This window comes from Aedes aegypti, chromosome 3 (assembly GCF_002204515.2).
Source record: "Aedes aegypti strain LVP_AGWG chromosome 3, AaegL5.0 Primary Assembly, whole genome shotgun sequence".
In the NCBI taxonomy this organism is placed as follows: domain Eukaryota; kingdom Metazoa; phylum Arthropoda; class Insecta; order Diptera; family Culicidae; genus Aedes; species Aedes aegypti.
Window position 1 is genome coordinate 226734373 of NC_035109.1, and position 26234 is coordinate 226760606.

Consider the following 26234-nt stretch of genomic DNA (forward strand, 5'->3'; position numbering starts at 1 on the left):
CCCGACCAGAATCACATAACAAGTTTATAACACATTCCTATCAGAAGCAGTTAAAAATAACAGAATAATTTTGGTTTCTAGATGGCTTTGTTTACAACTTGTTATATTTTCAGTAACACATTTATAACAACATTTGTTATATGTTTGACATCGCATTCATAAGTTTGTTGCAAACAACATCCGATGTCATAAACAGTAACATAGTTTGCAATAATTATGTTATTTTGTAACATCCTTGCAACACATTCTGTAATAATTTTGTTATAATTATAACAAGGTTTGTTATATTTTAGTCTGATCTGGTGCAAATTTTGTTAGAATTTTTGTTATTTTAACTACTAACGGTACATGTTTTATAACAACTGGTGATATAAAAAAATCATATCAGGGGAACACATTCTGTTACAATCTTGTTTCTTCCGTCTGGTCGGGTATCCATCTCTTTTTTTTTTATTAATATCATTCCAAACATTACATTATTTTTTTATATCTAGGAGTTCTGTGTTATGAGACAACATTACCATCCAAATTTGGTAAGAATTATCCATCTCTTTTCTGTTATTTGCCCAGTTTGAGCGCGATACGTGCATAGGCATAGATAACGACCGTTGATGTTCTTTTCAATTGCCAAATACAGTATGGCGGCATCCACAAATTACGTAACGCTCTAGGGGGAGGGGGGGAGTAGGCTCAAGCGTTACGACCCATACAAAAATTTGAAATTTTTCATACAAAAAGCGTTACGGAGGGGGGGGAGGGGGTCAAAAATTTCCAATTTCAGCGTTACGTAATAAATGGACGCTGCCTATCAGAAAAGTGAAAGTGCGTACAAGTCGTTCTTACTAACAGTCCCGAAAAAAATGACTTTTGCACTGATTTATTGTTCGGTTGCTGTTTAAATCTGCTCGCCGGTTGATAGACGTGTAGCGTGTAGTCAATTAGTTCTGTGCTGGTTAGCGAGGTTTTTGACCTTAAATCAATACTGCTAAACTGTGTTACGTGTTCGGAAGCCTCCCACGTTCTTTCACTAGTTGCCGATTCCACGTTGTGCTGCTATTTTTCCCGCTGAAATTTTTGCCCGTCCATACTGCCGTCAATTTACCTGTAACTAGTAAGTTATAGAGAACCCGTCCCCAAAGCTTGCCTGTGAGTAGCCCGTCAACCATCAAAACGAATTACCCTATTGGTATATGTCAACCTAAATATTGGTTATTGGAATGCACGTCAATTTAAAGTCGTTAAAAGAATATAGAAGACACAACCAAGAGTAGTATGTGATAAATAAAAATAGATCAATTTGATCAAATGGTTTCAAACAACAGCATTTATATAGCAATTTTGAAATTTACGCCATTTCACCGTCTTCCGTTATGAAACGTACTGTTTCATATTTGATATAACTATTGACTCCTCTAATGACCCAGACAGACAATGTGTAGAGAACTGTAAAAAAGTCATGTGAAAATAATTATTTTACTATATAATTACATTTAGTATCGTATGGTTACTTACTTGTAATTACTACAATTCCAAAGCAAAAAACCGCCGTAGACGCGATCAGGGTTATACAAATTAGATTAAATCCTTCTGTAGAAAACAGTATTCCGATGACAACACACCCTCCAAATAATCCAATCAGTAGCACTGCGTAGATGAATGAAATGAACTTCAAATGATAATTCACATATGCCACACGACGCTGCAGGGATATTCATAAAATAATTAAATGTATCACCAAGCGAAACCAACGAGGTATCAAACTTACTAGAACGATACCGGCAAACAAGTAAACATCGAATACACAAGAAATGATTGAAAACAGTATATAAATTATCCCCTCTCCTGACTTTTCACCTGAAATTGAAAACAAACAAAAAAAAAAACAAACATTTAATTTTTATTTTGGCTGAGTTAACCATCTCATAGGTATTTAAATAGCATCAGCGTTAGTTTTGAGCAAGTCGCACAGTATTGTAGATAGGGTTTCGTTCAACTTCGTCGCATCAAATTTAAAATGTTCCACTACGGCGGATATTCCAACTTACCTGCAACATAGATTCATTTTCCAAGTGTAATTTTGTGAAAGTAATTATAGTTCGAACACTTGTACACCAAAAATGCAATAAAACTACTGTACTTCGATAAATAATATCAATTCAATTGCACAGCTCAACAAAAATTACATGTTTGTGTGTCTCAAGAGTCAAAGTAGTGTCTCTAGTAGATTCGGGGATTGCTAAATCTGATGCCGTTCTCAGAAATGTTCCAGCATGTCAGACATTTTGGCTACAGGTCGGCAAAGTTGTATAAAATACTGTTTTCATTGATGTTTGCATGAAATTTAAGGTATGATTTATAAAAATTTTCCGTGATATAATCCACCAAGCTAAAAAATAGGACTTAAACTATCATTTCAGATATAATTGCACGATTAAATTTAGATTGAATCGATCTTTTTTTACATACTTGCAGTCTCCAAATTCTTCGTTTCTCTTATATGACAAAACACAATAATTACAATCATCCAAAAAAAAGCTTATGAGCATCGAAAGTATTGTGAACTTTGTTAATAAGTATTGTTATACACATGAAGTTTGAATTCGGTGGCAAATTATGCAAATAAATTGCCATACAAGTTGACAAACTTGCATGCAAGTAGACTGAAATGGTTAAGTTTTGAATTTTCAACAGCCTACAGGGTGATTACTATATCCTGTCAGTAAAATCAGTAATCATAGAAAAAAAAATGGTTAAATGAATTCTTATTACCAGTGCATACCCAGTTTAGGACATCTATAACATATGTCTTTGCTATACATAGATAACAAATTAAATTTTTTACCTCAATTTCCAGCCACGAGCGTTGTTTCAAAAGCATTACAGTTAACACGCATGTTATTCAAAAGCATATATTTAAACCAAAAAATACATATATTTTGGCACAAATCTCCCAACTGGTGGGGAACGTGCCTTTGGAGCCGGCCTTCTGATACCTGGAAGTCTAAAAGATTGTGGTAACATGCTGTTTCAATCAGGCAATTTTTTCAGCGAAGTTTAATCAAAAATACATATCTGTGGAAAACGTGCGTGCCAGGTGCAATGTCTTTAAAACAACACATATGACTAAAAACTAAGGTAAATGAAAAAGGATTTAATCTTTACTTTGTCAAAACAAACTTTATATATGTGCAAAACAGGATGTACACCGGAAATTAAAATTCATACATACATCTTTTATCTACGAACATTTACTTTACTGACAGGAATTAGTAATCACCCTGTATATCTAAACAACTAAACGTGCTATGACATTTTTATTAAGTAAATAGCGATATTTCGGTACTTGAGACAAAAACGTGTTCCGCAGTGTTATTCACTGTGCACTTTTTCACCATTCGTCCATTCAAAGAAATTTAAGGAAATAATTAGCGATCGACATCAGTCGCATCACTTTATGATACAAGTTTCTTCCCGCCTCCATGGGTGACTAACTTCTCCGGGCACTTATTTTCACTAGAGAAAACCTCCTACTTCTTCACTGAAGGATTTCATTCAAATCATACGCCATAAAAGCTCTATAATTCACGAATTTTTTATCAAATTTTCTCAACGACCGCGTATAATTGAGAATATGAACAAAGTTCAATCCGACGTACTGAGAAAAAAAAGCTTGTGCACATCAATGTGTGCGGATGCTCGGCGTAAAAAAACGATCCCATCGATTGTGTTGTTTTTGCTGAACTGTGCGTGTTGCGTGGGGAGGCTTCCAAAATCTCGTCAGCAAACCAAATATTTTGTCGGTAAGCTTAAAGCTAAAATGTCATTTATTATTATTAATTTATGAAGAGCAAATACAACTTACAATTGTTGGTGATCCTTCTGGACTTGGGGATCGTATCACGAATTCTCGGGAAACTACGGGTAATCTCTACGCTATTAGGAATCGAGTTCAAAATTAGCTAGATGTACGACTACTGCATTTAATTCAACTACTTACGATATAGTTTGAAAAGAATTTATATCCTAATTTTATTTAGCGAATCCAAATAGTTCATCGATTCCTGAGAAGAAATTCTTCTTTTAGTTTTAGGTTAATGTAAACAATATTGGAGCTTCAAATTTACCTCAGTAGGACGCGGAATAATAGTAATTCACTTATAAACTACAAATAGTGGAAATATGCAGCAATCCAAACTACTAACTACTAAATTTATGCTTTTATCTTAAGTATACTGTTTAGAGATTTTTTAATACTTCAAGTTGTGGTATTTACCAAGGCAAGCGATTACACATTGTCATTGTTTTGACTCAATTTGCCAGACATCCCATTTCTTGTCGCTCCTCTTTACACACGGTCGTCGAAAAATAGTATTGGTAATACCAATCGATCCATGTGGTACCTACAGTAGCTATCGGCCACAGTTGAACTGCAGCAGGGGGGTGACGTGACAGTGCGCAAATGTCATGATTGTTCGGTCAAAAGGAATTGTGTTTATATGTTTGAGCTGAATTTCAATGGCAAACAATGAATTTTAAAGGAAATTAATATATTTTATCATGCTGAAGGAATAGAGGGAGATGCCTGTAGAATCTGAAAACTGATTGCGACAGAAATAAAAACGATACGACGAATTGAGAATATGTCAAGTGATGCAATTTCATTGCATTATTTCCGAAAAGACGATCAAGATTCATCAAAACATTATTGTACAATGCGAAAGCCGTTTTGGTAAAGAATACAAACCGATGTCAAAGATGTCATCGGTTTGTATCACATAATTCACTGCAATACTGGGAAAATTGCAGGTTCTCAGTTATCAAAGCTTGATACGATGGATACTAGCAAACCACCTTACACAGTTGAAGGACGGTCACTTTACATTGCGCAGACAGCACATTTTTTGATAAATTTTAAACACGCGATTACGCGATTTGTTCCCCCATAAATTCCCGTGCAAAAACGGCTTACCATAAAAACAAGACTAAGCGTTTTATCCAAATCTCTGGGATAACAAGTCTAATACGAACTTTCTTCGACCCATTTAAAAGGCAATGGGCGATATGACCATACATCGCGTAATTGAGCATGGATACTAATGCATGTAAATTATGTAATTTTACACGATTTGAAGTGTAAATTTGCGATTAACCTAGCCCTTTATGTGCATGTGAATTTTATGATGATGATTACAAAGGTTTATCTGAGAATTTTGGAATTTTAGCTAAAATTCTGTGTCCTATAAAGAGATCTTGAGATTACAGGAACATAAAATTATGAAATCACTAGACTTTTTTGGATTCCAGTACATACTGAGATTTTGATTTAAAATCTGAAAATCTCAGAAATACCTTTTTAAAGATACCAACACAATTTCAAATGATCAATAATCGAATCAGATTTCAGATTTTTAATATTGCCACAAGAATTCCAGAATTAAGGCTTCTTACAAAAATTCAGTATTACTTTATAAATACCTGAATTGCCAAAATTCAAAATTTCTACGTTAATCTTACCGGAATCTCAAAACTTATTGAAATCTAAGATTTTTCACGGAAATCTCAAAATTATAGCATCCGAGTTTTCACGTTTTCGTAACGAATTAACTAATTTAGAATGAATATTGCCCGATTACAAAAATATCTGCCATACATCATAGCTGGCTATTCTCTTCTTCAAAGCTGATATTATTGTCCATAAGTTTTACTCACATTTTTCCATTTAATTCAACAATCTCAACAAGTGACTGATGCTGCACACTAAGAAAAGTCCACTCAGAGGGCAGAGTAAGATCAATAAATTCATGCATATAAAGGGGATGCCAAATTTGTCACGACAAATCATGTTAAAATAAGAATATTACTACATTCGAGTGTAGTGTATTCCCGCTATGCATCGCGTAATCGATCATGAACACAAATTCATGCTGGTTATGTAACTTTACACGATTTGAAGTGTAAATTTTGCGATAACCATTCCCTTCATGTGCATGTGTATTTTATGAATTGGCAACAAGGATTTTCCTGAGAATTTTGGAATTTTAGCTAGAAATCTGTATCCTATGAAGTAATCTTGAGATTACAGCAATTGTGGAATTATAAAGTTCCTAACATTTTCAAGATTCCAGTACTGAGAATTTAATGAAATGATAATAATAATGTTGAACTCCGATAATGGATATGGAATTTTTAGTATTTTTGTGATATTCTCGTTATTTCGGTAGGTTCCTGGTAGTACTCCTGGAATTCTTAGAAATAAAAATAATGTCTCACAATAGTGGTTGAATTAACGATTTTCTTCTACATTTTTACATGCAGACATGCAAAGGTTTATACCATAATTGAAGATTTCCTCTGAAATCCCAACAGAACTGGCAATCAAAGGGATCTAAAGTTTACAAGAATTCCAAAGATTCGGACCAGAGTTTGCAGGAATCTCACTGTGATCTCAGAGATTCTTGCAGAAATACCGTCTTGAAGATACCCGAATAATTTCAAAAGATTGATAGCCAGATCAAATACCGGATTCACAATATTCACAAAAGAATCCCAGAATGGCTTCCAGAATCCCAGAATTGTTATTACAAATCTAGAATTCCTATCGGATACCCGGAATCACTATAGGGATTCCAGAATTCCAAAGGAAATCAGAGAATCTGGGATGTCAGTCAGTCAGTCATTCTTACATAAAATTAAGAATTACTTGGCTGAAATCCATCCCACATCCGAGAATTTCTAAGAAACAACATAATTAATGCCAGATTGAACATAATTATCGTAATGAGTATCTTCGAACCAGCCACACGATATTCACATGCAAAATGGTCAATTGACATTGAAAGCTCTCAGTTTAAATCTGTGTAAGTACCTACTCATAAGAACACTGAACGCAGTTGGGACGTAACGCATTCTTTCAGGCCAGATCTCAAAAACAAATTCAAAATCCCTTAACGGATTCTCAAAATTATTTTCGAAATATCAAAATTTCTACGGAAATCTCAAAATACCTTTCGAAATATCAAAGCTGACATCATTTTCCCGTGATATTTACTCAAATTTTAATTAGTCCATTCATTTCAACAATTTCAAATCATGAATAGCAACCTCTGAAGCTAACTACTAGTAGCTTTGTAGTAAATGCTACCTTTATTCATAGCAACGCATTGTTTGTAATATGTTCGAAAGGTGTAGAAATCCCAAGTAACACAGCTAGTTAAACAAGAGTTAAAAATTCCAGTTTTTAACACATTCTGTTGTATTTTTCTTGTGATATTTACTTTATATCTAACACTTGTATAGCTAAATCAGCGCAAAAAATGGCGGCTCATATAACATCTCATATTTCTGACAACCACTTATAATCACATACCATTGACGATTTATAAACATACTCTCAACATAATAAAGATGAGAATATAAGCTATAATGATCAGTTGTTATAATTAGGTTATTTTTTAGCATTAAAGACTCACAATTCAAGTGTATATAACGACATTTTTCATGTGCTGTAATTGAGCTATTTTAAAGTACAAACCACATATATATGGCACAAGATGACTAGATTATAATACAGGCAAATGTTCTGGTTATTGTGACGTTATTTGAAAGCTATATAACTTGCAAAGCACAATCATATTACATACTATCTGCTTGAAATGTCCAATCTGCAAAACGAAGGAACTTACAGAAAAAAACACAAAATTGCCACCAAAAATACATGGCTACCATAACCTGACAAATGTTTCCAAACTAAAAAATCTAAGATTGTTTTTCACCACGGAGATGAGTAAAATTAAAAAGGATGGTGTTCAACGATATTTGAGAAGTTTATTATGCGGATCAACTTTCAATTTCACTTTTCAATAATTTATGGGCCATTATAATAATTTCTAAATGTATAACAAAGCCACCCAAAATTGTGCAGTTTCGTATAATTTTCTTCAATTCTCACGAAAAAATAAGATGGCAGATTTTTAATATGGATTACAGCGCCGACCAAAATTATTGGAACGGTTCAATTATTTTATTAAATTTTTCATACTCAATTGTTTTATATCGCTGTCAACGACGCAACTTGTCAAATTGATTCTGATTTCTAATCAATTTATTTAATTTAATATAATCGATATGTAAATTAAATAGATTCAAAGTAAGGTGATTCAAGCTTTCAACTGGTACTGTAAGCCTGATTATTTATTTAGCAAAATGTGAAATGTTTGTGTATGTTGATTCAGATATTAGTTGAAATTACGTTGTAATAACGTCTCCAGAGCATCTTAACTAGAGGATTTAGATTGACTTATAATAACGTTCATAATACATCATAAGAACATAATGATGTTCTATCCTATGGTGATGGAAATCAAACAACTTTTAGATTCTGTGGTTATTTTTATATTGCAGTAAAACATCAGCAGGTCAATGTACATGTGAAATTATGGTCATTCCTGGTGAACACTTCACGCATTGAACTGTGAACTTGATCAGCAAAGGTGCACCAAATGGGAGCAACTTGGTGCGCTTTGGCAGAACGAATTCATGGTTTTCTTCGATCATTAGGATTTATGTATGAACACGTGAGAACCTTGTGGTCGAACACGAAAATTCTGTAAAGTCGTAAAAATGTAAAAATACACACCATTATTCATGGTTAACCTTTGGACTGTGTTGTGAATTATACGCTATCATTTTGCTTTTGAGCTACTGAAAAATTCTGCCTAAAATCCCATCTTTCTAACCGGTCGAGCATATTTGCCAAACAAATGTTCAATACTCACTGACGTCACCTATTCTATTCTATTCTATTCTATGCGCATGCAGCCAATATTGAAAAGCATCCTGGAAATATCAGAATTTCTTCTGGTATTTTTTTGTCAATATTTATATTTGCAACACATCAGTAATGTGATACCAAATCTTAAAATGGCTAGGCCCACTGTGCAGACTTGATGGCTATCAGATTATTCACCTGTGAATAACATGATAAACGAAAGTTTTAATATTTTATAAAGGACGAAATGGGAACAACCGTACCAACCGTTTAATTTTGGGGGATAGGTAAAATCGTTGGAAGTGGCTTTGCTGAGAATGTTAATGCACACTGCTGTGTGTTTTCTTTTTCCGGGAATGGGACAAAGGTATTTCAGCCTTATACCCAGGCCCTACAGTGTTGGCTTAAGCGCCATTACTTGTTCTCTGAAATGAAAGGAAGACTATCCCTTTCCCGTTAAACAATATTCAACAATATAGAAATGAAGGCTTAACATGAAGCAAGGACCAGAATAACACCGCTCCAAAAAAAAAAAAACTACTAAACGGTGTGAATTATTCACACTCCGAAAAAATCATGTGATTTTACGTCTTTTGGATGCACATAAAAGAAGCGAGCCAAAAAACATGAATTTATGTCACATTTCAAATACCATAGCGTCTGATTTGGGAAATGCCGATCATGTGAAATCGTGTTCGTGTCCTTTAATGTGTAAAATTACATTTTTTGTTCAATACATCTTCAAGAACACATTTCTGTGTTCTTTAATTACGCCCACAGTAATTTCCATTATTTTTAAGAGTGTATGCATACAGGCACCGCGGTGCACCGTGCCATAATCGAAAGATGTTCTAAAATTTGTTAGATTTGGGCATTATTTATCATCAATTTCTACAATTTCACAAATGGTGCAAATGTGGAAGTTGTAATCGAAGTTCAACACTGCATATATGGAAAGATCTCACCCATGACCATTGGACAACTGTGATAATCCGATGTACTCTAGCTGCTTTCGAATGCTGATAATCAACTCTCTGCAGCGGACATGATTGATCTCGAATTTTCGACATCCCATAACAATGTTTTTCCGTAATGTTCGGTGGTATCGGAAAATTCGTCATTCTGTGAATAACACTATCACAATCTCGTTTGGTTCAAAAATTTCACTCAAGATCCTTGTTTGGACCCGTGCCTTCGATTTTTCGTTAGACCCGTTAGTGAAAGCTTCTGAAATCCTTCTTGGACACCGTCTTGGGAAAAAAACCTCTCGAAGGTCACGTCTTCTTTCGTCTATTAACTAAACATAGTAGTTGCAACCACAAACAAAAGGAAGGGTGAATCTCTGAATTCATAGCTTCCTTCCAAAAATTTGGGATTTAAAACTGTCACTAATCGTGGCAAGAATGGAAGAAAGTATGTTTTTACGGAATGGGAACTTTCTTCCAAGGGAGAAATGGATATAATAAAATGAGCAATCAGTTCGATGCTAAAGACAAATTTTCCGAACACCAAATCGAAGCAGTCTCTAGCCCAGGCTCTTTGATTCAAGTGAGGAAGCAAAGAGTGCCGCCTATCGTGATCAGTTGTACCGAATTTGGGGGATTTAGGCAAGAGATCTTGAACTCCATTAGGTGAATCAAGTTCTTAATCCACATCGCAAAGAAATGAGACTGTCAAATTTTGCCGAAAACTCTTAAAGATCGCGAACTTCCTCTCAAACATCTTGAAGAGAAGAAGCACATTTTTTTTACTTATGACGACAAAACTGAACGTTTGTTCAAAGTCGTCTTGAATGGTCTCTCAAGTGATTATAAGTCACCTGAACAGATTAAAAATGGAATAATTGATTTACTTGGATTTTCCCCAGTCCAAGTAATCATTATAAAAAAAAAGAACCCAATCTGGCATTGTTCGTAAAGGGCTTCCTCAAGAATATTATTTAGTTCACTTTAACAAAAAAGATCTAAATAGTATTATAGCTTAAAACAAGCTATATTTATATTCGATGTCCATGTGACATGGGAACATTTTCATAAACCTGGAGGAAATTACCAGAACCCCACTCAGTGCCGTCGGTGCCAAAAGTTGGGCATGGTACAAAAAAATGTTGCATGGATGCTAAATGCATGATTTGCTGAGATTTTTCGCATGCTGAGGACGTCTGGACGACTTGGTAAATATGCATTCATAGCTGTCTATTTGCCTTTTCAATGCTCAGGACATCAAGTAAGTTTGCTCCAAACTGACTTGCGAAAATTTTTTGTCATTGGTGACTTTAATGCCAAACATCGGTCATGGAATAATTCTCAAAGTAATTCCAACGGTAGAATTTTATTTGATGAGTGCTCTTCAGGATGTTTCTCAATTCAATACCCTGATATCCCTACATGTATTTCCTCTTCTAGAAATCCATCTACGATTGATTTGGTCTTAACCGACTCTAGTCATTTTTGTAGCGAACTGATTACTTATGCTGAGGAGAAGGTAATTTCAACGCACTCGTGATCCTGCTATGAAAATTATATGGCAGGAGTTGCAAAAAGATATTAGAAAAACGATTTTCACAATTGAGAAACAAAAATTTTAAAATAAAGCTCTATGCCCTTTTGGAAATTATCTAAAATTTTGAAAAAAAAATTCAGTAGCCAATACCGGCATTGAAAGTGGAAAACAAATTATTACTAACTGATTGCGAAAACAGCCCAAAACTTGCTATGCAGTTTGAAAGCGCGCACAATTTTAATTTAGGACTTACTAGTTCTATAGAAAAAATAATTACTTAGGACTTAGAAAATATTCTCAATCAAAATCCTTGGAGACTGATTTGGAATTCACATTATTAAAAAAATCAAAAATATAAAAGCTCCTGGCGATGATGGAATTTTCTACATCCTCATCAAGAAACTTCCAGAAAGTAGCTTATTATTCTTAGTTGATATATTTAACAAACGTTTACAATTAGCGTATTTACCTGACAAATGGAATAATGCTAAGGTTGTACCAATTTTTAAAACAGGCAAAAATCTGCAGAAGCTTCTAACTATCATCCAATCAGTTTGCTTTCCTCCATCAGTAAAATTTTTGCAAAGTAAATTTGAACAGATTGATGGTCTACATCAATGTTTTCCAAACTTTTTTTACTTTCGCCCCCTCAAGACCAACATTTTTTTTGGAATCGCCCCCCTGGTGTGAAATTTAAATGGTTGCATTAAGTGACAAATTTACGTTGAAGTTTTAATCAATATCTCTTATTAAGTATACCAAAAATTGAACAAACTTACAGGGTGTAGTAGTCAATCATGAGGCTCTAATTAAAATACCTCAAAAAGAAAGTCTTTTTTTGTATATCCATAAAAAGTCATGCAATATCTATCATATGCATGATTTATTTTGTACCACCAAATCTTTTATCCTGCAAATGTGTGCAACCACCGAAACAGTTTTTTTCTTCTTCGATTTTAATGTAAGTATCTATATAAATAAAAATGGAATGGTGTTTGTATGTCATGAAATGGCTTGAGAATGGGCTATCGGATATTGAAAATTCTTCCATAGTTATGTTCCTTAAGTGTTCCGACGTGTTTGTATCTATAAAAAGCATACAATATAGAACGGGAAAGTCGGAAAAGCCAGGTGAGAATGGAACTATCATATTGCGCGGGACATTTCATGGCCTTTTTCAACAGCCTACTTGATGGCAAGACGAAGTTTGCCGGAACCACTAGTTTGAAATAAATTTACAAAATACAGTATCTTCCCGATTTTGGCAACACCCGCTTTTGTCTACCCCCGATTTTAGCAACACCCGTTTTTGGCAACATTTTCTTCCCGATTTTGGCAACACAATGAAAGACATTTCAAATTGATTTTTAAACACTGAAACCTTACATTTTGAATTAAAACAAAGTTAAAATAAGTACAAATAAAAATGATGGTGGCCATTGCGAGCTGAGAAACTTAATGTGGAACGCACTTATGAGAATAACTTACATATTTCAAAGTTGTTGTTAAACTATAGGAGAAGTTAGTAATATAAAACATGCATGCTGTTTAAATTTTTGTTACATAGTTAAATAGGCATCAAAAATTGGTGGAATACGTTGGTAATCGACAAGAAAAAAAATGTAACTGTAACTTTTGCATGGGAATGTAATTCACTAATTGCTGTAAAGAATGCAGAATTTCCTTGGGAAATTGTCTACCTTTAGGAGTATTACAAAATTCAAAGTGTTTTCAATGTTGAAATAACTCAAAAAGTAAATAACTGGTAAGAGTTTGGATTTCATATTCGGTTTCAGGGACCATGATTTTAGTAAAAAATGATATTCTCAATATAACCGAACGTTGTTTCAATGGGTGATCAATGTTACCCCATATTAGATATATACAAAATCACTTGAAGCATTTTTTTAGACATGCTTTAAATTTTCAGAAAATAAAATACAGTTAATAGACACGAGCAATGGGTGTCAGTAATTTTTTTTTGTGTGGTATTCAGTTGGAGCTGCCTGACAGCTTAACTTGTCAAGGCTGAACCCTCGGTCTGGCTTTTGCCAAGTTTCCCCTCTACCAGGACCAATACTGAGCCGGACTAGGCTATAGTACCCACATGAACACTGCTTTTTTATTAGTATTGTGACGTGGTAGTTTTTGAAAAGTACCCATATCCCCTTGCTTCTGAGAAAAGGAAGCATTGTGAAAATCAGCAGCTCTATCAGAATTTGTTTGAAAAAGTAGTGTAGTAGTGTCATTACTAATACTGTCTAGTCGAAATGGTTGGGAATAATTTGTCATTCAAGTGCTATTCTGATTACCGTTTTGACTCATATTCCGAACACTTAAGGCCAACCGTGGCTTTAAATGCATCTGATAGGCATTAATAAGGTGATATTTGTGAATATATTAATTCCTTCACAAAGTCTGACTGTTAGCTGTTAGGTTTGTTGATAAAATTGTTTATTTAAACTTGTTTAGTATTGTTTTTACGTAAAAGTGTGGAACAGCATTTTGATTCAAATGCCGAACACTGTGTTCATACTGTCTCATATTCCGAACACCTTGATTCAAATTCCGAACAGCACGAATAAATCATATTCAAATGAATAATTTGGCAAATAAATTCATCTGAGCTAGTTCTACTGGATTCGAACTAGAGAATCATCACTACTCCCGAGGTATAAAATAGATTCGTAGAGGTTAAAATTAAATTGCAATTGACTGCCATTTAATGGTGATTTGATGACATATTTCAGCGAAACATTTCAACCAAATCGCCATACAAAAACCGAGTGTTCGGAATATGAGTCTGTTCGGAATTTGAGACAAAACGGTACTCCTGTCTTTTACGTAAGATAAAAGTCTTAAATGTCAATTGTCGTCAAGTCTTAACAAAATTAGGCTATTTAGTAGTAGTTCTAGTTAATTTCATTTTTGTTGTTAAAAGTATTTATTGGTCATTACGTTCATATATCCTTAAAGAAAAAAGTCGCTTTCTTTGTCTGTTCAACAATTTCTCGAAACTTGCAAGTGTACCCTAATGATCGATCTCAGCGTCTTACTTTCCATAGTCATTTTTATAGTGAATATTGAAGAGTGAAGTTATCTTAGGCTTCTATTACAGCCTCCTACAAGATTCACTTTTCGGTGGCAAATGCAATGCTTCACAACGCCTACTTTCTACTTGTAAATTTTGCGAAAATGAAGCTGGAATTAGATTATTTATACCGCTGTTACAAAAGAGGTACCGTAAAACGGGGTAACTTTGATAGTTTTTTCGAAGAAAACTTGATTATTTATGCATGCTGTTTCAAAGAATTATATTTCATATTTTTAAAACAAGTACTGGTATCCTAACTATCGTTTACAGTTGATAGATTGCCAAAAGATTTATTCTGAATGGATATATAATTTTTCAAATAATCGAAAGTCGGTTTTCTGTTTTGGGGTAACTTTGATAATGGAGTATAAATCGAACAAAATTCAATGCATGCGGAACATTTATAGGGCGTTGCATACCTCTTGGCGTTTAACGCTATATGGAAATTTTTGACTTAGATTACAAAAATGGCCCCAGTTTGTGAAAATGCTTTTCGCTAAGAGATTTGAGACCGTACTCAAGTTCTATGATAACTAGGCTGTCAACGATAAATGACCAACTATTCAAAACTACATCAAATAGTGATCGTAGAACCGATTGTTTGTGAGCGTTTCAAACATGCTAAAATCTCATAAATTTTCAATATTTGCATATAAATCCCTGAATGTACTTGATTCCAACGAAAATAGCTTTGACATGAAGTGTCATACTAATAGTCTTAACTTTTGCATTCGTTTTGCTTAACTGATTAACTGAAACTTTGTTATTTCGTTAAGTATGTTATGGATCTCGAACTATCAAAGTTACCCGCATTATCAAAGTTACCCCGTTTTACGGTATTTCTTATTATGACAATGTAAAAGTGAATCTACTAGTCATTTTCCTAAGAGTTTCTAAGTATTCCCTACGTCGTATATGATAACGATGTATCTAGCTAGCTAATAGTAAGAGTGGCTACGGATCATTCTGGTTAGCAAAAGGCAAACTGAACGTCACCAATAGTATAAATGTCCACTTCGAATAGATTAATTATTTGAAATGGGCATCAATTCTATCAATGACGCAGAATGTCCGTTGGATCACATCCGAGATATTAGTGCGTCTATGCCATATGAATTATGACGCGGCTTTAAACAAAAAATGCCAAAATGTGATACAACCACTGCAGGTTACGCCTTTGGTTTCCATCATATGGGCTAATGGATTATGCCCTCCCATCGCGGCAAGGTCGCATAACCAAGGGGTGGGACGAGCAATGGGTGTCAGTACTTGTTTAAAAAATATAAAACTTGCAACATATGCTATTTCAAATTGAAGTTTTAAGAAATATCCAAAAAAAATGATCAATGTTGCCCCGGACTACGATAACCACATACCAAACTAATTCGCCATGCGTGCTAATATAGTGCTATTTTAGAGCTGACATGCACTTTACTGCCCATAAAGGCATAACTGTCCCATATGAAAAAAGTAGGCATTGAGAAAATAGCGCTCAAAGTTTGAAGATTGTTCTCTCATACAAATGTTCATAATTTTCTAGTACATTTTTGCATGCCATATTTATTCAGCACAACCGTACAGATAACCCATTTTGCTCCTATTCATCAGTAAAAAAAACTTGAACATAATTCACGTTTTGTAATTGCTATTTGGGTTGAAAATTCATATAGAGTCTGTTATGCCTTTATTTTTCAATATGGGACTGCATCAACTTCATATTTTTCCACAACATTTTCAAACATAGTGTGTCTATTTTTATATGCATAGTATACATTGAAACTTGAATATTTCAATGAAAAAAGGTGTTGGCTCGAAAATCCATATGGGACAGTTATGCTTTAATGGGCAGTATACTAGCCGTACAATAGCCCTACAAGGCCAAAAAGGCGAATTAGCGGGTTAGTGGTACTTGGGAAATGCATTTGTACAATAGAGATTTCGCATGCAGTTTCTTCAAAAATTCGTAAAAAAAATCTAACGGTATTCTTGGGAAAAAAGTAACTCAATGAAATGAATGAAATTTGGAATTTCAGTAGTAAAACTTTCAACAATGTTGACTTCATTTCAAAATTACTAATTATGTTGCATTAACAACTCCAACATAATCACTTCTTTAACATGTCTTTTTAAAGAAATTCCGCCCAATCCTTCGATTACTCATTTTGCTGCTCTCAGCAGAATATTTCCCGAATCTTGAATGAGCTAGCTTGATGAGATCTTGTCATGATCTCTATTGCTGGATGCATGGCGGTGCCAGTCTCAATAAAAAGCCTTTAAAAAGTGCCATGATCCAAAGAAAGGCATGTTGTTTTTTAACCATTAAATATTTGATAGATATTTTTCATTTTCTCTTTTTCTATTCATTTCTGACATTAAATTTCAACAGTGATAACATTAATTTTACCAAGGTAATTTATAAGCATTTCTTACTTTTTCAACTAAGAATCTTGTTCACTATTTTTACATAAGACGCGTGGTAATCATGTTTTTATGTTCAGGAAATCCTAATAATAAATCCATGAAATAAATAGATCTGTATTTCAAATCTGTTACTTTTAATATGGTTGTGCTTTAAACTTGCACATTTGCACTCTAGAACTGCCGCAAATGGCCACTGATGGTAATACAACGCTTGTGCTGTGTACAACAAGCGTGCTTTTTATATGGTACAAATAATCAGTATATGATGTCTATGATTACTAGTCAAAATCTGAACTGAAAAAGGCTCCCAGAAATTGTTCACGTCATTCATGATAGTTGCCATACATTTTGTGATAAAAGTATCAGAGAATTAAATGATAAAAAATAAAAGCATTTCAAAATTCCCGATTTTGGCAACATCCCCAATTTGGCAACATAAAAATCACGTCTTGTTGCCAAAATCGGTAAGGCACTGTATAAGGTAATACAGTTTTGGCTGTTCTAGAAACATGGCAATCGACATACAATATATAAAAATATATAATTAACCCAGATTAGTTTAAAACTCTTCATTCACTGAACTAATATGTTTTATATTTATTCAGTGCAATCTAGATTTTTTTCCAAAGTCCTTATTTCATGCAATTTGATGTTATTTTTAAGTAAAGTGATTAATAAATGTGGCATTTATTGATTTTATCATTTGAACAGATTTTTTTTCCGCAAAATTCACATGAATCAAATTACGATATGACTACTGCTAAGAATACTGATTAGAACTCGTAGTTATAATATCAAAACGAATAGTACAGCAAATGCGTGAAATATTATAGAAACTTGAGCTGTTTTTTTTTTCTAAAGCTCTCCTAACAAAAAGTCATCAATCTTTTTATTGGACTTCGAAATAAATTCCAAGTATCGCCAAAAGTTCTCACATATTTTCTTCTTTCTAAATACATTCAATGGCAAAAACCATTCAAATCTCAATGACAATCGCCATGTTTTATCTATAATAGTTCAAGGTGAAGATGCATCGAAGCCAAACGGTGTTTTGCGGGGGAAAGTTTCGTGAAGGCTGCAGTAATCGAAATCGTTTTTGCGCGTCTCGGGAGTGCCGTGAAAAGTGTCGATAATAAAGGTTGTTAGTGAATCAATTGATTTTATTTTCTTCGTTGAGGAACGCTGAATTGCAGCGGAGTGTCGAAAGTGGAATTTGGTGAGTTTGTTCCAATCAGCAGCCAATGCATAAATTGATATTAAATGTTAAAGTGTTTTTTTTTTCATAGATGGCTATATAGACAACTCAAAAAAAAAATCAAAACAAAAATTGACATTGAAAATTTTTTATAAATTAAGTCAAATGGTTGAAACGATGATTGCCCACTTTATCTCCATCACCCCTATGATTGTAAAGCCATGCAGCATAAATGTTGATGTCACTATCGCATGAATGTAATTATTTATCTGTATTTAGTACTTGTTGAATTGATTGAATTTGTAGGAAAACCGAGAAGCACTTTATGTTGGGGTTATTGAATAAATCATTGCTTCTTCATCTTTCTGCCTATCTTCCTTCCTTTTAAAACTGGAATGTTTTCTGTTTTTGTGTCGGGCTGATTTGTAAGGTTAAATTAATACATTTCTCCATTTCTCAATCCTGATTCGAATAATGACCATGTAATTATAATTACCAGAAGTAAAGCTGCTCATGTTCTTATTTAACGGAATCATCACAACAATTATTTTATTACATTTTGATAATTAAGTATGGTTATGCTATATGATAAGTATCATATTTTTACTGTAGACAATTTATTTTATTTATCATTTATTTTATTGACGTAGGGTAGGTGTACCAGTTATGGCCGTGGTGGTTCCCTATTTCGCCATACGTGATAATTCAATTGTTTTCAAATTTTTAATCGTTCTGCGCGTTCAAGTAGTAAGATATCAATTAAAACTAGAAAAAGAAACACATTCAAAAAGTTTTAGAATGGGACAGTTTGCTAAATTTGTCATATGGCGAAATAGGGAACCACTATAGTCATAACTGGTACATTATCCCTAGTCCTTATGAAGATTCATTATCACGGTTGTATGAACATGATTTTTCTCCATTTCAATTCATTTTATTTTTTCAATTTTATCAGTTTCAATATTGATTAATTATAACGATTACAATTGCAGAGATAAACATAATTTTAGGAGCTTTATAATATTGATTATAAAGTCCAATCGATTCTATAGGCACATGGAAATTAAAAAAAAAATGGTATTATGCAGCAAAAAGAAAGTTCAACCACTTCATTTTTCAGGAATAATAAATCTGGTTTTACGAAGACATTTAATAAAATGAATTGTTAATTGCAGAATGCTATCACGGCAGCGAGGCAAGATGGAGGCAGTGGTTATATTTTCAAAGTTACTTGTATTTAAAACGGTCAACAAATCTAAAAAAAAATCAACATAAACTAGAACAGACAAGAGAGAGATTTGTTCCTTATTATGTTTGACTCTTTGGGCGTATTTCTTTTATTACGTAACTAAATTTATCGATTTTCAATTGCTTTTACATTATATTGTTGGTACGGTATTTAGCGATGGGCGATTTTGAATCGATGTTCTGGAAATCGATGTTTTCATTCCGATTAATCGATTTTTTGAATCGATGTGTAGGACATCTAAAATTGGGTGAATCGATATTTTTCATTCGATTTTTTTATTCGTTAAATTTTGTTGAACTTGGTGAATATATTTAAACGAGCTGATGAAAAAGAAACCAAATTTCAAACTGGCCTTGAAATAGTAAGTTTATTCTATTGAATTTTGAAATTGATTTATTCTAAGAATGCTTAAATCGAAAGCAAATGCATTTGGTCTAATTTCAAACTTCATAAATTTCAATTCGAATTCGATTCGAATCGATTCAAAAGAAGCGATTAAATCGGTGAATCGATTTGGCAGTTCAAATGTGAATCGATTCAGTAACATCGATGTTGTAGACAAATTTGCCCAACGCTAACGGTATTGTGTTGACTATATTATTATTATATTGTGTTCCCATATTATTATATATTATACTTTGATCTGCTATATAAAATTTCATATAAACATCATTTGTGTTGGGAGGGAGCATCAGGGCATCATTGAAGTTACCAATGGACAAGGAAGTGGAATGCCAGTCGGAGTCAGAAGGTGAAATGTTAGTCGTTTGTAGCTAACGCTTTTCTATAAAACTAAATGATTCGACGCTTATGTGACAGAATATATGAAACTTTGTTGTGCCTTGTGCAAAGTTTTGTTTTTGTGTTGCATTTTTTTTTTTCAGGAACAGCTTCTTCAAGTGTTGGAATTTTCCGTTTACATGTAACTACAAGTTTCCCTGGACATCAATACATGTTATCATAAGTTAAAAATTTTATTCCTCATAGCTACCAGACAAGCCGTGACGTGCAAATTACTTACTTATATTTGGTTTATTATCCTAATTAATTGGTTCAACTTCCAGAAACATCATGAAATCTGCATATCGGAAACGCTAGCTTAATCACCGCTCTTCATATTTCAGCATGTCGTTCTTCTCCAGAAACCGTAATTCGTTTTGGAGATTACTTAAAAAGAATTAAATTAATTGCACATCTATATCTATGTCATATATAACCATAATTTCTGTTTTTTACATATTTCATAATAATTATTTCATTTATTATACCATATCTGATCATATTTCTATTATTGTATGTGCTTTGGGTTGGGCTGGGACCACCAGGGCACCCGAATGAAGCGATTTGGACAGGGAGCTTGGGACTGCCTCCTCCCTGTTGTTAACATTTCGTGAATTGAGGGCGGGCTCTTCGACCCCATCTATTGGGAATATTCAGTCAATCGAGGGCTTGATTTTACAGTTGTTCGTGAAAACTTTCTTCTGGAAGGAGATTCTTTTCCCCTGCCGCGGGTTTCGTGCAAGTGTCTATGCTTGTGGGTCCGCACATCCATTTTTGGCCCTTCATACAGGAGAATGACTGCTCACGAACAACAGTTCAATCTTGATCAAATCGCTTTTCAGATTATTCCAGTGCTATAGGCAGATGCCTTACTACAATAGATGGTAGAACCAAATCATCATCATCAAGATGCATCGAAGCCAAACCTCAAATTTTCAAGAGCACAAATCTAGAGAACTAAACAGCCATTCAAGCTGAAAATTTAATCGATTGGTCACCACCAGCATGTGACCAATCGATTAAGTTTTCAGCTTAAAGCACTGTATGGTTCTCTAGATTTGTGCTCTTGAAAATTTGAAGTTTGGCTTCGATGCATCTTCACCTTAAAAACGAGCGAGTTTTGATGTACATACGAGAACAAATGAAATAGTTACTGCCGTTCTACACATATTTGTCCCACGGTCCATAAGGTTTACATAAAATATGGGACAAGTAAACGTAGAAGGGCAGGTTAGGTGTCAAATAAATTATTCTTCAGATGTATATGGTTTCATTAAATGAGTGTCTCTTAAAAACATTGAGTATATTTTTGTTCCTCAATTGCTCCCATACCATTATTTCCGCTCCCTTTCCAGCTATTTCACCCCCAAATTCAGTTTTTCAAATTTTGGTTCCAACAAATCTGAAGGCTATTCTACTGTTCTTGCTCTTCTAGACATAGAAAAAGCATTCGACAGTGTTTGGCATGAAGGCTTGATTGAAAAATTAAAAAAACTTTATTTTTCCAACATACATTGTTAGAATAATTCAAAGTTATCTATCAAATCGTACACTTCAGGTTAATTATCAAAACTCTAGGTCTGAAAGACTTCCTGTAAGAACTGGTGTTTCTCAAGGCAGCATTTTGGGACTAATATTATACAATATTTACATCAGACTTACCTGAGTTACCTCAGGGATGTCAAAAATCTTTGTTTGCGGATGACACAGGCCTTTCCGCCAAAGGACGAAGCCTGAGTGTCATTTGTAGTCGATTGTAAAAAAGTTTGGATATTTTTTCTTCATTCTTGCAAAAATGGAAGATTTCTCCTAATGCTTCCAAAACTCAACTAATAATATTTCCACATAAACCAAAAGCTCTTTATTTGAAACCTTCAAGTTGACATGTTTTTACGATGAGAGGGCTTCAAATAAATTGGTTAGATGAAGTTAAGTATCTAGGGCTCATGCTGGATAAGAATTTAACTTTCAAAAATCACATTGGGGCATTCAAGCCAAATGTAACAAATATGTAAAATGTATTTATCCCCTTATTAATAGAAAATCAAAACTTTGTCTTAAGAACATGCTTTTAGTATTCAAACAAATTTTCAGGCCGAATTGTTGTATGCTGTACCAATATGGACTAGCCGTTGTAATACAAAGAGAAAAAGCTCTGCACATAATTCAAAATAAAATTTTGAAAATGATTCTAAAGCTTCCTCCTTGGTATTAGAGTTTTCAATTCCGGGAACATTTCCCGGAAAAATTGGAAACTCTACTTAGTATAGTACCAATGAGTTACATAGAATATCAAATGTTGAAACATTAGAACAAATGTCAAATAAAATAATTATAAATTTCAAACAAAAATCGTTACAGTCTTCTATTAACACGATTAATGCTTTAAATATTTAGGTTAAGTAAATTGAAAGCGTGTTTTTTCTCTTATAATCAGGTGAAATTAACTCACCTGTAAAAAAAATCTGAACTGCTACGGCAAATGAAATGTAATATGTTGTTAGGGGCATAGATAGCTGTAGCAGTAAACGCACAGCTGTTCAGCAAGACCAAGCTGAGGGTCGTGGGTTCGAATCCCACCAATCGAGAATCTTTTCGGGTTGGAAATGTTCTCGACATCCCAGGGCATAGAGTATCTTCGTACCTGCCTCACGATATACACATGCAAAAATGATCAATTGTCATAGAAAGCTCTCAGTTGATAACTGTGGAAGTGCTCATAAAAACACTAAGCTGAGAAGCAAAACTTTAAAAAATTCCTTCATTGGAGCCAGGGGCATTGCAATTCCGAATTGTGAAGAAAAATTCGATACCGTGATTTTATACGATGATCTAAGACGTAAAGAGAAGACAGTTTCAACGCACTCGCGATCCTGTTGTGAAAACTATAAAGCAGGATTTGCAAAAATAACGTTTTATTTACTCAGTTAAGAAACAACAAAAAAAATGAAAATAAAATTTTCTTAGTTGGACCCTGTCTCTAAGCTCTTTTGGAAATAATCCAAAAAAAATTGAAGAAAACCTCAGGAGCCAATTCCGGCATTAAAAGCAAATTAATAACTTATTGCGACAAAGCTCAAAAACATGCTATACAGTTTGAAAACGCACACAAATTTAATTAAGTACTCACTAGTCCAACTGAAAATCAAGTTACTTAGGATTTAAAAAGCATTCTCAACCAAGAGAATGTTTTTGAAAGTTTCTGGAATACTGATTTGAAAAAAGTAAGAACTATTATTTAAAAAAAATCAAAAATATTGAGGATGAAACTTCTAAAATTATTGGATGATATATTGCACAAATTAAAAAAAATAAGCTGAAATATATTTACAAAATATTAACCCCTCAGCCGTCGCGCGGTTTGCCACGTCAGAACCACCACGCTGATGCTGTGTACGAGAAGCGAGGTTTTTTTATCACTGTTCTACAAAATACAACAGCGCGACGACTGAAGTGTTAATAAAAGCATTATTAAGTTTCACTAAATTAGAATAATAGTGTTTCAACATACAGAACACCTTGATAAAAGAAATGAAAATGTTGTATCCAAACTAACACTAATAAAGGAATTAAAAATAGGAAACGGATTTGTTTTTTTGCACGTTTTAACATTGTTGGAATGTTGTTTGATGAGCGGTGAATGACGTCCTTATGGTACATCGACGTGAAGAAAATTTAACACCATTTTCGAAAACATTTCTATTGATAAAAAAAAATAATCAAACGATTGTAGTGTGAGTACTTCATTTGTTGTTGGATAAATCTCCGTTAGAATTTATAAAAGAGTTTTCGTGGAAGGGCTTATTACGATACTCCTAAAAAAATGAAGGAATATTTACAGAATTTGTTGAAAAAAACATACAGGATTCATCTATGAAAAAAAAAACCCTAGAAAATTATCAATACCTTGAAACGGGCACATTCTAGAAATAGTTTCTTAAGGAAATTTGAAAATCATGGAACATTATAAAATCATGGAATAGTTTTTAATGAATAGCTGATATAATTCTTGAAATTTTGTTTGCATGATTCCTTGAAAGAAATGTTGCAGGAATGTTTAAAGAAATTCTCGATGGAATCCGTAAACAAATTGAAGAAGCACCTGGAATATATGCCAACACTAATACATGGAGAATATCCCTAAAAGCTTCCATGCAAAAACTTATGGAGAAATCCACGCTGATATATGTACAAATCTCAAGTATGATCTTGTTAGCATTACCGTATGTATAAATGAAACAGTTTTGAGCTCAATCCTAACAGAATCCCGTAGAGTAACGTCTGACGGATCAACAGAATGTGTTTGAACAATTGCTGTGAGAACGTATAAAACAACTTCTGGTAGGATTCATGCGTAATCTTGAAATCTGAATGTAGGGTGATATCCCTTAAAATGCCTGTAGTAGCTATTGAGTAAATCTCTGGAGATTTTATTTTTGCAATCACTAGTATGCAATTTCTTAAAAAAGAGAATTTCAAGTCTGAATTTGTGAATTTTTACCTTTCACACCGATTATACAGCACATTTAGGTAGGTACACGTTTATCGCGTTCACTAACATGGAAACGTTACGTTATTACTGATTACATACCGTTACTCAGCAGAAGGGTAGCTGTGATCAAAAACAGCACAGAACAGGTAAGGCATAAGCCAGCGTAGAGGTATCCAAGCAGCCTGAAAGAATTATATGAAACCATATTGTTTGATTCACTTTTAGCAGCACAAGAAATATCACTAGTATGTAACAGTTCGTTTCTTTGAACACTTGCGATGCGACTGAGCTGCAAAATGTTGCGTTGGATGACGAAGGCTCACCAGTACCTAACTATTCAATTCCGTTGCTGGTTTTGAGTTGACAAAATCATGAGCGAAGCATAACAGGGATAAACAAACACTTTCCTTTTTCTATGCACGATTTGTTTATGGTTTAGAAGAGGCAAGTGATTTGCTTTGCTCGGAAATCGACATCTGTTCAACCTAAGGGTCATCCATAAATGGCGTAGCATTTATCGATGCAGTAAAATCATCATTCTGCAACTTGTTGCGTAAACTGCTATTTAACCCTTATAGTCTGAACGTACGATTTGGTTAAACGGGAAATAACTGAAAAAATCATAACTCCTGTGTTTCTGGACCGAGTTTGATCGTTGACCTCTCAAGAGAATTGCCATATTCAAAAAGAGATCAAATTAGGACATTTTGGGAAAATACTTGGTTGTTTCGGATACTTATATTTGGTGAGTCGTAATCTGTGCAAGTATTCATTTTGTTTGTCATTTATTCTAATGATTTTTTTCATGATTTCTATCGATTACACTGGAAAACAAGTACAGTCATCTCTCCCTTACTCGATATTGAAGGGACCATCGAGTTAGGGAGGTATCGAGTTACAGAACACAAAACCAATGCAACTGCGATCCAAGGGACCATCGAGTTAGCCATGAAAACCAACTTTTACTATGGTTCTTTAACTCGATATCGAGGTACGGAATATCGAGTAAGGGAGAGTTAACTGTATTACAAATGCTGAAATGAATCACTGTCTTCTAAGGTTGGAGCACAAGAATCTACCACAATTGTGACAAGCAACAGATGTTTTTCTATCCTTGTTTCTTGTACAGAATGAACACCGCTTGGTATCCTGCTGGACTCTTACATCTCTTCCTTCCGTATTTTCGCAATAGCTGCAACGGTAGAGCTTTCTTATGCGTGGTATGCACCTGAAACGTAAAGCGCTCAAGTAAAATTTCTCTTTTTTGCCAAAGTAATTTTGACAGCCGATCCAGTATGAACGAAGTGTCACTTTTACTTGCGAAATAATTGAGCGGCACATTTTTCCGTACGGAAAAGTGACAGCTCCATTTGAGTTGTACGGCAGGCGTTACCGATGTTATGAAATCAGCTCTACTTCTCAGCAGCGTACAGCGCAAGTTATTTCGGTAGCGGAATCATTCCTTGAACGTTTCTTGTTCTATCCTTTTGCACAGTACTTATAATCAGCGTACCAGCCATTAACTGGTAATGAGCACTGCAAGCTATAGATTTGAATTTTTAACAATTGACGGACTCATCACGATGCAATAGGGTTTGACGTAGGGCCATATAATTTCTTTAAGTTACTCACAAATCTGTTCATCAAGTCCACTACATCGTTGTGTACTTATACCAATAGGTTGCTGCCTTCGCGCTTTCACGTGAGCAATGGCTTAACCTTTAGCTAACCACT

At 34.1% G+C, this 26234-nt stretch overlaps 1 protein-coding gene across 1 annotated transcript; it reads right to left on the reverse strand.

Annotated features, from left to right (window-relative positions):
• Positions 1–1306: 1306 nt before the first annotated feature.
• LOC110679439 lies at positions 1307–24908 on the reverse strand. Its single transcript, XM_021854013.1, has 4 exons — positions 24600–24908; positions 1766–1854; positions 1513–1699; positions 1307–1443 (listed from the first exon to the last, which is right to left on the reverse strand). The coding sequence occupies exons 1-4, from the start codon at positions 24703–24705 to the stop codon at positions 1346–1348; spliced, it is 480 nt and encodes a 159-aa protein (XP_021709705.1). The 5' UTR covers positions 24706–24908; the 3' UTR covers positions 1307–1345.
• Positions 24909–26234: the final 1326 nt, after the last annotated feature.

Bases quoted from the DNA above. Each gene is read 5' to 3' on its own strand.
- LOC110679439 (XM_021854013.1), bottom strand. From the start codon at position 24,705: ATGGTTTCATATAATTCTTTCAGGCTGCTTGGATACCTCTACGCTGGC. The intron at 1,700-1,765 runs GTAAGTTTGATA...ATATCCCTGCAG, and splicing joins TGTTTGCCGGTATCGTTCTA to CGTCGTGTGGCATATGTGAA. The intron at 1,444-1,512 runs GTAAGTAACCAT...ACTTTTTTACAG, and splicing joins TGGAATTGTAGTAATTACAA to TTCTCTACACATTGTCTGTC.